Source organism: Monodelphis domestica, chromosome 8 (assembly GCF_027887165.1).
Source record: "Monodelphis domestica isolate mMonDom1 chromosome 8, mMonDom1.pri, whole genome shotgun sequence".
Lineage (NCBI taxonomy): Eukaryota > Metazoa > Chordata > Mammalia > Didelphimorphia > Didelphidae > Monodelphis > Monodelphis domestica.
This window is the reverse complement of record NC_077234.1, coordinates 91,155,882-91,168,539: the sequence shown is the minus strand read 5'-3', so window position 1 is coordinate 91,168,539 and position 12,658 is coordinate 91,155,882. Positions and strand designations below refer to the sequence as shown.

At 38.2% G+C, this 12,658-nt stretch overlaps 1 protein-coding gene across 5 annotated transcripts in view; it reads left to right on the top strand.

Moving 5' to 3' along the window:
* KIAA2012 (KIAA2012 ortholog) overlaps nt 1-12,658 on the top strand; it is a 150,493-nt gene that overhangs the window by 123,851 nt on the left and 13,984 nt on the right. For 4 of the 5 annotated variants that reach the window (XM_056808245.1, XM_016425183.2, XM_056808243.1 and 1 more), the window contains 4 exons: nt 7,213-7,306; nt 8,277-8,454; nt 10,275-10,389; nt 10,976-11,292. In XM_056808245.1, the coding sequence (XP_056664223.1) occupies nt 7,213-7,306; nt 8,277-8,454; nt 10,275-10,389; nt 10,976-11,292 (704 nt within the window). The remainder of the gene's footprint in view (nt 1-7,212; nt 7,307-8,276; nt 8,455-10,274; nt 10,390-10,975; nt 11,293-12,658) is intronic. The other variant, XM_056808244.1, reaches the window with a different exon arrangement.

Below are 12,658 nucleotides of genomic sequence, written 5' to 3'. Positions count from 1 at the left end.
GATCAATTTTCCCGGCTGAGCCTGGCACTCTATTCACTGGAGTAATATTTTGGTCCCCATTACAAGTAGTCTAGTCCTACTGAATCAACAGTTAACGGTAAAGTCCAAAAGAGTTCATTTTCCACATTATTTCTTAGAACAAGAGGAAATTCCACAGTTCTTGGGGATTCCCTCCCATAAAGAGGGAGAATCTGAAAAACTACAATGGAAGCCATTTGGGGACACTTCATAGCTTCATCTATAAACGGGAGAAGAACGGGGCTGGAAGCCCTAAGAGCAGGGAACCCCACGAGGAAGGAAGGAGCTTGGAAGGGGCTGTTTCAGGGGGAATGTGGGACCAGAGCAGCCGAGCTTTTCCTGGGTGTCCTGTGACCGACCAACTTGGTTTCTGAGTAATGCTAACTACAGCTGAGAAAACACCAGCTGTCTCTCCTGCTGCCGGTTCCACGAAAGGAAACCGTGCTGTGTTGTCTGTGTGCTCCCAGCAGTGCATGAGTAGGGGAGTTTATTTCTCTTATCTTTAGTTCTGCAGCATTTGTTAGTTAAATGCCGCCACCTCCTCCAGCTCCCCATGGCTTCAGCTCACCAGGGAAGTGCTTCAAGCACACCTTTCCACACAGCATGGGTTGCGCCTGCCGGCTCACTTCTGAACTCATCGCACACAGAATCTCTTGTAAGGGAGCCGGGAACAGCGAGCGGTACAGAATGCAGTCCTAGGCACTCCCCCTAGTGCCTTTCCCAGGGGTCCATCCCCTGGGTGTATTGAGTCCTTTTTTTTCTCCTTCTCAGTGGCAGCCCCCCAACCCAAGACCCAGGGCATCTCGGGCATAAAATCGCAAAGGTCAGAACTTAAACTTCTGAAACATTCGCTTTCTAATGTTTAGTAGTCGCTTGTAGCTCTAAGAAGGTGTTGTATCTTGGGGGGGGGGGGGGGATTAGGTAAGAGGATGAGAGGAAGCACCATCTTTGCAGCCTTTCCCTTGGAGCAGTTCCCTACTCAAGAAGCTGAAAGAAGCCCTACCATCCAGCTGAGAAAGAAAAAGTTCAAAAAAAACCCAACAACAACAAACAAACCAAGGTCTTCAACAAGTTCTTCCCTTAACGTACAGAGTAAATACTAAGAAGCCAAGCTGGTCACAGGACACCCAGGAGCACTTATTTTGGACTCTGATGATATTTTAGAAGCAGCAGAACCAGACATACAAAAAGGCACAGAAGTTTCTAATATGGGAGAGAAGAATAACAGAATATCCATTTCCCGATTGCATAACTCAAAAACCTGAAAGTAGACAAGGGTCTCTGCTTTTGTGGTTGGTATTGGGTCCCTAATTGTCCATGGTATATGGCGGTGCTCTGCTCTCCAGTTATGCTCTCAGCTAAGACTGATCTCAGATCTTTCTCTACTCTCTCCCCTTTAATGATCTCATGCATTCCCAGGGCTTCTACAATCACGTCTATGCATATGACTTCCAAATCTCAATCTTCATCACCAACTAATTCTCAGATTTCCAATTGGATGCTACCCAATGCCATCTGGATTTCTCACCAGTACCTCAAGCGCAACGTGTCCAAAATTGGACTAATCTTTGTATTCCCCAAGCCCACACATTCATCTAAATTCCTTCTTTCCACCACTGACATCATCCTCTGCAAATATGGGCTTAATGATTGGGTAACTCCAGTTTTTACTCTTTTTCCCCCACATCTCTCAGTCAGTCAATTGTTGATTCTGTCTGTAATATCTATCACCTCTGGTCTAGTTCAAATCCTAATTATCTATTGCCTGGATTATTATAATAGCCTCCTAACTTGACTTTACTCCCTTCTTCCACCTATGCATCCTTCACAATGATAGCAAAGTAACCTTCCTAATCCACAAGCATTGCCACTCAAAAACCATTGGTGGATTTTGGCACCTAACACAAACTCCTTATTCTGTCATTCATAACTTTCTGTGGTCTGACTCCAACTGAATTTTCATACTTTTTCTCTTTAGACACTCCATGTTCTGCTATGGATCTGAATATGAAGATCAGAGACAAATTTTAGGTCAAATGGAAACAGGAGCATTCTCCAATCTCCCCTTGACATAGCCCACCTTTGAGCAGTCCTGTCCCCCATCCCTGTAACATTTTTTCCACATATCACTCTGCCCAATGAAATCTTTTCCTTCTTTCAAGTCTCAGTTCCAGGGCTATCTTTGTGAGATCCTACCCGCCACCCCCACCCCTTGATCATTCACATCTCTGTTTGATCTTTCTTTCATACATCCTAATTTATATGCAAACTTATTTATTTACATGTCTCATCCCTCCAGTAGATAACAAGTTCTTTGAGAAAAGGAACCATGCCATTTTTCATCTTAGTAGCAGCAAAGTCTAGAACAATGCCCTAAACATTATAGGTATTTAATTAATATGTGTGAAGTTGAATGCCCTGGTAGCATTTAGTGTTATAGATCATCAAAGTTCACTAAGCATTTGCTTCCTCTATTTCTTCTCTAATTAGGCATCAGCATCCTTCACTCTGGTGAGGCATCATTGTGATGAAATAATAGAAGTATAAGGTGGCACATTGGTTTTCTCCTAGAACAAGGAAAATAACTCTCACCACAGAGAAAGAAGAGAGGCTTTCAAAGCCAAACTCTTCATTTGCTGATGAGCAAACTGATTTGCCCAAGATCACATAGGGAGTACGTGATGGGATTTGAACCCAGGTCTTCTGACTCCAAAAGAAGTGCTCTTTCCATTTTACTCCCTCTGACTCCAAATCTTTTAAAGACTACATTGAAGAGATCCAGAGAAAGAGTACTGAACCTAAAGGCAGGGAATCCTACCTCAGCTTCCTCATCTATAAAATAGCAATGGCAATACCTATGATTCTTACCTCACATGCTCTTTGTAAGAATCAAATCAGAGAACATCTATCAAATGCTTTGCAGATCTTAAAGTATCATATGAACAGCCATTATGAAGGGACAAAAAAACCTTTCACTTTCTGAACCCATTTACCTCAAAGACATGACATATGATAATCTCTCCTTGCATGTAGCAAACCATTACACATACACACCAGCTTCATACTACGTACTTTGTTTAACTTCGTAACTCATCTCGGGTTCTGGTTTATTGTTGTTATTTAGTCATTTCAATTATATCCAACTCTTTGTGACCCATTTTTGGTTTTCTTAGCAAAGATACTGAAATGTTTTTTGCCATTTCCTTCTCCAGCTCATTTCGCAGATGAGAAAACTGAGACAAACAGGACCAAGTGACTTGCCCAGGGTCACACAGCTCTCTGGGTACTGAAGAGATAAATCTGAGTGACCACTGAACTTTTGGGGTCAGACCAAGGAAGCAATCAATTAATCAATAAACATTTACTAGGAGCCTAGTAGGTGCTAAGGGTTACAGATACAAAAGAGGAGAAAGTCAGTCTCTACCCTCAAAGAATTTATAATCTAATATAATCTCTATATATAACATAATATAACATGACATGACATATCATATCGTATCATATACTATAATTAATGTAATATAATTATAATTATAATATAATTAATATAATATAATTTATAATTAAATGTAATATAATACAATATAATATAATTAATATTACAATATGATATAATATATGATATGATATAATGTAATGTAATATAACTATAATAATATAATTAATATCATAATATAATATAATATAATATAATATAATATAATATAATATAATATAATATAATATAATATAATATAATATAATATAATATAATATAATATAATATAATATAATATAATATATAATATAATAGGCAAGGATTTTTTCATGGCAAACCCTGAGCAAAACATTAATTTTCCCTTTACTGCTGACCCTTTTTTGGTCTCTTGAATATTAGGTGGGTTAACATTTTGAAAAAATTTAGAGCCATAATGATTCCCCTTACTGAGGTATGTCCAACCTGGGATTTTTTAATATTGCAGCCAAAGATACTGGGAAGCAGTTTGATGCAAATGAAAGACGGGATCTGAATTCAAATCTCAGCTCTGCCATTTATGTGACACTGAGAAAACCATTTAACATGCTCCTCGGGTCTTCATCTGAAAATTAAGATGGTTGGATAACCTCTTAATGCCCTTAAAACCCTAAATCTATCATCTTATGGTCTGAATTCAAATCCTACTTCTTTCCTTTATAATCTTTGTGACTTCAAGCAAGCTATTTAACTTTTCTGAGAAGAGTTGGACTAGATGGTGTCTTCCAACTCTAAATCAATGATGCCACGAAGCTAACTCGGGAGTATGGCCCATGAAATCATTTCTGGGCAATTGATTTTTTTTTTCAAAGAGAAATTCATTGCTTTCCCAAAGGTGAAGATTCAAGTTTTAATGAAGTCTGAAATACACACACATACACACACACACTGAACAGAAACGCAGCTGAGACCTGCAAGTTAATGTCATGGATATCCCTGCTTTGGCTTGTGCCTTTATTTTGCAATGCCCTTGTTGTGTTCTTTTTCTTCCAGTGCCCAAATGTGGGCACTGTGTTTCATCCTTGTCCAAAATATTGTGATTATTCCTGGGTGAGCATTTCAAGGCAGTGTGATAGCCTATGTCTGGTGCAACAGTACCCTCTGCTGGTGAAGTTATACCCCAACTAGAAAAATGATCACTTTTCTGTGAATTAGCCCTCCCTATCCTTTTATGTAAAAGGAAAAAGAAAATTTCCCAGACTTGGCTTATCAGTTTCTCACAAGTCAGCTACTCTCATCTACCCATGCTATCTTTCAATATAGCTAATCTTTTAAAATCAAGATAAATTCTGATTTATAAGGCAATCAATGGGATTCCCTGGTCTATTAACAGCTGATACTCACATAGTGTTTCATCACTTATAAAATCCTTTACATACATTATCTTTTTGAGTTTCACCCTAATCATGTGAGGTTGGCAATCCAGCATTATTATCTCAATTGTATAGGTCAGGAAACATGGAAAGTGACTTACCCAAGGTCAAAATGCTAAATGGAAAATGGAGATTTCATCCCAGGACCACTTAATTCAATAGTCTTCCCATTTTACCCCAGGGCCATGGCTTCTCCCTCAGAAAGTTTATAGCTAAGTTAAGGTAGAGAATAGTCATCCCAAAAAGTAACTCACAACATGGCACTTTGGGTGATGCATTAAATGAAGTTGGGCAGATAATAAAAAAGAAAGTATCAAAAGAGTTCAGGAAAGGAAAAGATGGCTACCACAAGGTCCAAATGGTCAGAGAAGACTTCACAGGAGAATTGAGGCATTAGCAAGATCTTGAAGAATAAGTAGAAACCAATAGTGAGAAAGAATAAGAAAACATTGAAAACAGGAATAATGATGGTAGTGTGCATTTATATAGTACTTTAAGCTTTGCAAGTCCCTTTATAAGTATCATCTCTCTTAAAAGGCAATGGGGGGGGGGGGATGAGGCAGAATATGAACAGCATGGACACAAGAATGCAAAAGAAAAGTCCATTGGGGGAACAGCCAGTAGATCACTATGGAATGGGAGGTAGGGACATATAGGCAGATAAAGTTAGAGAGGGGAAATAGATCTAACTGGGTTACTGGATGGGGTAGTGTTAAGATAAAGTTAAGGAGTTTATTTCATAGGCAGTAAGGGACCTCCAAAGGTTTCTGAGTAGGTGCATGACATTATAAAAATAATTCACATGGATCTTTGAAGTCTACAAAGCATCTTCACTAAAACTACAATAGCCCTTTTCACAAGTGAGGAAACCGAAGACTCAGAGATGTTAAGTGTAGTGAGTCTGATCATGGGGTCAGTAGAGCTAGTAAATGTCAGAGGAGGCTTTCAAACCCAAATCTCTTTGTTCAAGTCCTTTGCTCTTCCCACTAAACCCCACAATCACTTTTGTGATTGTGATCTAAAGTGGTCGCCTATGACGATTAATATGGCCATCTTGTTCAAGACAGACTGAAAGCAGATGAAACTAGAGCTTGGGAAGACTAGGTACGAATCACCAGCTAGGAAAAACTAGTCAGACATAACCTACAATAAAAGTTTAGGACTAGTGTGTGGTAATGAGAAAAGAAAGGAAAGATTGGATAAGGAAGAATAGGTAGACTAAAGTGGCTTATTCAATTTGGGAATTGAGACAAAGGGTAAAACAAAGTTTTTAGATCAAATAATAATAGAGAAAGGGAGAATGATAGTACCATTAATAGGAAATAGGGGGGAAACTGGTTTTGAGGGGAAAGATTATGAATTTAATTTTTAGACTTATCAAGTTTGAGAGGACCTAAAAAGACTAAGTGGATATAAAGGACTGAAGAGAGAGAGAGATGTCTTGGAGCTATATATTTAAAAGTCATTCTCATGGAAGATATAAAAATGGATGAATTATCAGAGGAAAAAGGGGTCATATAAAAGAGAGATAAACTCCTGTTTTGACAAGAGAATTAGTCTGTGGTTTGCCTAGATCTTTGTAAAAATTAGAGAATTCTACAATATTTTTTAAAATAGAGGTTTGGGGATATACTTAGCTAGAAGCATAATAACAGATTCGTTCTGGCCAACAAGCCAATTTCTGCTGTTCTAGAAAAGTAATTAAAATGATAGAGAATAGTTTCATTCTATAGAAATAACAAAAAGAACCTACAGAGAAAAAACTTGGTCCTTAATAAACACTTGTTGATTTAGTTGTGTTTTACCAACAAAATTAGCTTGTGGCTTGTCTAGATCTATGTAAAAATGCATTTAGAGAATTCTGTAATATTTTTTTTAAATACAGGATTTTGTGATATACTGAAACATAATAGCAGATTCATTCTGTCCAACAAACCAAGTTCTAGAAAAGTAATGACATAGAATGGTTTCATTTCATATAGAAATAACAAAAAAGAACCTACAGAGGAAAAAAAGTAAATATAAAGCTCTGAGGGAAAAGTTAGAGTAAATGGAAACTGAGGAACATCAAAGTCAAGGTCATTCTATCTCAAACTATGGCGATTTCACATTAACTCATTGGACAGCAGCTAGAATCAAGAAGTAGCTCAGGCCCAACGCAAGGTCCTGATTATTTAGGACCTTGTGGCTTAGGACCTTACTAGTGTCCCAGTGAGATATGATCCTGCGCCCGCTTCCCCCCTCCCCCCACCCAAGCATCCAGCAAGGATTCTTCCTGCAGAATAAGGATGTTCTTTATATTCACAGAGGCCAAGAAACCGAGGAATGAAACCTCTGGACCATTTGACACTTCAGAATTGGAACAAAACTTGAACCCTCGGGCAGATACCATCAAAGAGTTGTAAGTTTATAAAGAAAACAATAATGGCCTTGGCTTCTCCTTCCTTTTATTTTTTACTTTGCGCTTTTTTCTTGGTTGCTATGAGATGAGGCACAAAAAAAAAGAAAGAAAAGAAAAAAACCCTAAACAGACAGTTAAACACACTCCTAGAATTAAATTCTAACCTTGGAATAAATGCTGATTTCCCTTTGAGAATCCCACCAGGAGGATTTATTTGCTAGAGGACCTGTGTAAAGTAAAGCTCAGATGTGATCTAAAAAGTAGCCTCTTTCTGCCTGAAAAAACTACTCTTAGAATTGCTGCAAATGGGAAATCAATACAGACCATTGAAAAATAGTGCCTTTCTCCTTGGATAGTGTCCTTTTCTAAGAGCAGACACCATGTCAAAAAAGAAAAACTCCTTAGACTGGTAGAAAAGGAAGGAAATGTCTCAAGTGATGTTACAAGGTGACCCCAAACCCAGTTGGAAAAAGGATGAGGCAACTGAGGAAGGCCCCCCATTCCCTCCTCCTGCCTGGGTACTGGGTCACTCCCTAGAACCTGTGTTCTCTTCTCTCTTTGTTCTCTCATGGAGTGTTGCTATGGTAGCTGAGTAGAAGCAAATTCTGTGACTCACAAACTTGCACCTGTGTGGGAGACTGAGCAGGCTATTCCAAGCACAGAAAAATGATTCCTTGTTTTCTCTAGAAGCAAATAGAGGAGATAGCTCCATAGGGTGAGGCAGCTAGCTAAGGAATTTCGTTGAAAATAATCCCAGTTGCCCAGGGAAAGACACTAACTGTATGTGCTTGATTAAATAAGACTGAGAATACACTACCTCCCCAACCCAAGAGTTTCAGGGCTTACTGGAAGAAGAGAGAAAATAAAGGATCAGCCCTGTCTTAGCTAGCTAGTGGAGGATTAAGGGAAGGAAAGTATCCCAGTTCTAGTCAGAGACCTCTCTTAAGAATCATCCCATTGGTTTTCACAGAGGTGAAGACAATGAAATACTACACCATCTCACAGGACCTCTAGGAAACGCCACAATGCCCCCAAAGATGGCAGGAAGTAGGAAGAATCGAACTGAGAAACAACCTCTTTCAAGAAGCAGAAAAGGGAAGGATGCGCCCCCAAAACTCAGCAAGCAGGCCGAAGACAGGATCAGCCCTGTAAGTATCCAAGGACTGGTCCAAAGGCAATATCTATGTCCTAACTACTTCTTTTCCTCCTCTATAAAGATGTCTTCACAGTAACTTCCATCATGGAGAAAGGTGAAATTTGCAGGAGACTTCCAACTGCAATGAAGTTCTTTTCTTGAAAATTCAAGAAAAATTCACCTTTTATTCCTATAGTTTCCTATAGGTATCAAATGATGTTTGTGGAATTGCTCTTTGGCTCTGGGAGTGGGGAGGAAAAGAAAATGAATCATGGGGAAAATCTGTAAAAAAAATAGAGAGAGAAGAGTTTCCTGTCACTAGTCTGCTGAGTCAGAGAACTATGCTTTGGGGTGATATAGGATGAAATGCTCTTGAAAGCTGCCTGCCCTGATTAGATAGAATGAATAATAGTAGCAATACTATTCAAGCCCAACTATAATACGTCATCATAGAGTGGACCCCAGATTCTCAAAGGTTATGACAATACAGCACAGACTCTGATAGGTCTTAGCATGATGAACAAGTGCTTTAAAATCTCTGAACTGAGAACATTGTACACAATAACAGCAATATTGGATGATGATTATCTGTGAAAACTTGACTAGTTTCAGCAATGATCTGGGACAATCCTCCTCCACCTCCAGAGAAAGAACCGTTGGAGTTGTCTTTTACATCAGTGTATCTTTGGTTTCATTTCAGGGTTTTGGTTATGTTTGCGTATGCTTTTACAATAATGACCAATATGGAAGTGTGTTTTGCATGACAATAAAATTTTCCCAAATAATTTAAATAAGTATATAGTATGATAATAAATAATAAATTTTAAATAGAAAAAATAAAAATATTCTAAATAAATGCAAAGTAACCCCTATCTAAGTGGGGGTAGCTAGGTGGCTCAGAACCAGGTCTAGATACAAGAGATCCTGGATTCAAATCTGACCTTGGACAGTTCCTAGCTGTATGACCTTGAGTAAGTCACAACCAGCCTTTACCATTCTTCTGCCTTGGAACCAATACATAGTATTGATTCTAAGATAGAAGGTAGGAGTTATTATTTTTTTAAATCCTCTGAACCTCAGTTTCCTCATCTGTAAAAATGGGATAATCATATACTACTTGCATCATAGGTTGGACTGTAGTGTGTAGGGTAATATGTAGTAAAGCTGGAAGGTTAGGTTTGTAAAACACTTAGCACAGTGCTAAGCACTTTACAATTATTATCTCATTTTATCCTCACAACAACCCTGGGGAAGTAGGTACTATTATTATCTCAGTTTTGTAGATGAGAAAGGAAGCTCCTTGCATATAGCACCTGGTGAACACATTTTTGGTGATGTGGCTTTCTCCACTTAGCTGATCAGGTGCTCAGATCTATAATAATAATAATAATAATAATAATAATAATAACCACAACAGTTCATGTTTTTATAGTACTTTAAGGTTTACAAGTACTTTGCCCACAACACCACTGTGATATAGATGTCCAGTTCTGGGGAACATGATTCCATCAGCATCAGTGATGACATTGAAGATGATACAGTCCAGCACCTCCCTATAAATGATGAGGAGATGGACCATATTCTGATCTCTTCCCCAGCCCCTACCTCTATAGTTATATTTAGTCTCTATTCCCCAGTCCCTTTCTCTATGTATTTATCCTAAACCCCAGACTGAATCTTGACTGTTTGTCTCACTAACCTTAAAGTCTCTGTTCTGATTTCGTGCCCTATCTCCAAATATATCCTGCCTCTATTGCTCCACCTAAACTTCCCCCATATAACAAAAGTGTTTCTGGCTCTTAATAGTCCTTCTCCTTTTATTTTCTTCTCCAGGAGAGACAAATGCCTGAGAAAACCAAAAGAAGAAAAAGAAATGAAGTCAACAAGTCTAAAGCTCCTAATACCAGCAAAGGAGAAAAGATTAAAAACAGATCAGAGTTTGTTGGAGGTAAGGAAATATGTATATATGAAAACATATATAAAACTTACCGAAATGGAAGGTGTTTAATAGGTAGGAGCTTCCTGAAGAGACCATACAACTCAAGAAAAAATCCTTCTCTGAAGAGCTTCTCAACAAGACCCCTTCCTCTCGAGAACTGCCTTTTGTCACATTCTTGGGGTGAAAAGATGCATTTCTGATGGCAAACTTGCCAAATTTCAGTTGGCTTATATGTTGTTCAGTTGTGTCTGACTCTTCTTGATCTCATTTGGGATTTTCTTGGCGAAGATACTAGAGAGGTTTGCCATTTCCTTCTCCAGTTCATTTTACAGATGAGGAACTGAGGCAAACAGGGTTAAGTGACTTGCCCAGGGTCATAGACCTAGTGAGACTGGGTTTGAACTCAAGTCTTCTTGACTCCAAGTCTGGCACTGTCTCCACTGTGCCACCTAACTTCCCCCTGACTTATATTGTATAAAAGGGTGATAGTTGAGGTGAACTGACTATTCCCTTCAAATATAAATTCCCTTGCATACAATTTTTCACTTTAATGTATTTGCGATCTTACTTTAGGGTTTTGGTTGTGTGTCCACAGGAAAGCCAAAGAAACAAAAAATTGAAAATAAAACAACCTCCAAGAAAAAAAAGCCAAGAGCCAAGAGGAAAGAGATGGGGCAAAAGATCAGGGCTATTGAGATAAGACCAGAACAAAGTAACTCTTTATCCACAGAGGAGCCATCTGATGAAGATAGTTCTTTCTCAGCCTTCAGCTTGGAGGACTTTGAAGTTCCTCTAAAATTTGATGATCCAGAAAGTCAAGTTTCCAGAGATGAAAAATCATTTCCTACCCAGCCTATAAATACCACAGAAAACATAGGTTCTGAAGAAGACCAAAGTGCTGACACTTCTAAGGTAAGAATGGATGTTTTCTAATTTCTGACAGGGGATGGGGGCTAGAATCGCTTTTCGTATACTAATGGAACTCTGGAAGGGGAAAAAAATACTGTTTTTAATCTGACTCCACATCCAATATTGTCTTTACTATAACTTTTAAATAGGGCACTGCACTGGATGTTGGTGAAATAAAGATGAAGAACAGCCTAATTCATGCCTTAATGGGCCTTACATTCTAAGGGGAAGAATACAACATGAATACAGAGAAATATAGTTAAGGGAAAATGAGGGATGGGGTCAGGGAGAAATGAGAACTTCACATAAAGCTCTCTAGGAAGATTAAAGGAGGAGAAAATACTTTTAGTCTTGGAGATCCGGACTTGGGGGAATCTGTTCAGCTTTCTCAAAGTGAACTTTCCATTTATGTTGTATTAATCAATAAGCATTTAATCAATACCTACTATGTGCTGGTCACTAATCACTGAATATATTTTTCTCTCAGTCCTGCTAATTTCACTCTGTATCAGCACATATAAATCTTCCCATGTTTCTTCAGATTCACCATCTCCACCCACCATTTCTTACTTCTCAATAATAATCTCATATTCATATGCCATAGTTTTTTAAACATCCATTCTTCAACTGGTGGTTACCCATTTTATTTCTAGTTCTTTGCTGACACAAAAAGTATTGGTATAAATATTTTAGTACATATTAGATTTGTTTTTTGTCTTTGATTTCCTCTTGGGTATATGTTCAATAATGGGTCAAATATTGAACAGTTAAGTCACTTTTCTTGCATAAAACCAAATTTATATCAAGAAGAGTTGAACTAATTCACAGCTCTACCAACAGTATATTAATGTGTTCCCATCATCTTTTCAATATGAACTGTTCCCATTTTTACTCATTTCCATGGTGTGAGGTGAGACCTCTAACTTGTTTCAATTTGCTTTTCTATTATTATTGATGATTTGGAACACACTTCTATGTTGACATTTGTAATTTTCAATTCTTGAAATTTTTTTGTTCTTTTTTTTTTTAAATAAACCCTTGCCTTCTTCCACCATGGAGTCAATACTGTGTATTGGCTCTAAGGCAGAAGAGTGGTAAGGGCTAGGCAATGGGGGTTAAGTGATTTGCCCAGGGTCACACAGCTGGGAAATGTCTGAGGCCAGATTTGAACCTAGGACCTCCCGTCTCTAGGCCTGACTCTCAACCCACTGAGCTACCGAGCTGCCCCCATTTTTTTGTTCTTTTAACAATATTCTCAATTGAAGAATGATTCTCAGTGTTATATATTCTTTCAGTTTGGGATATTTTGTATGTCACATTTTTATTAGTGATATTTAATGGCATCCAATCCAAAATATTAGTATAAATC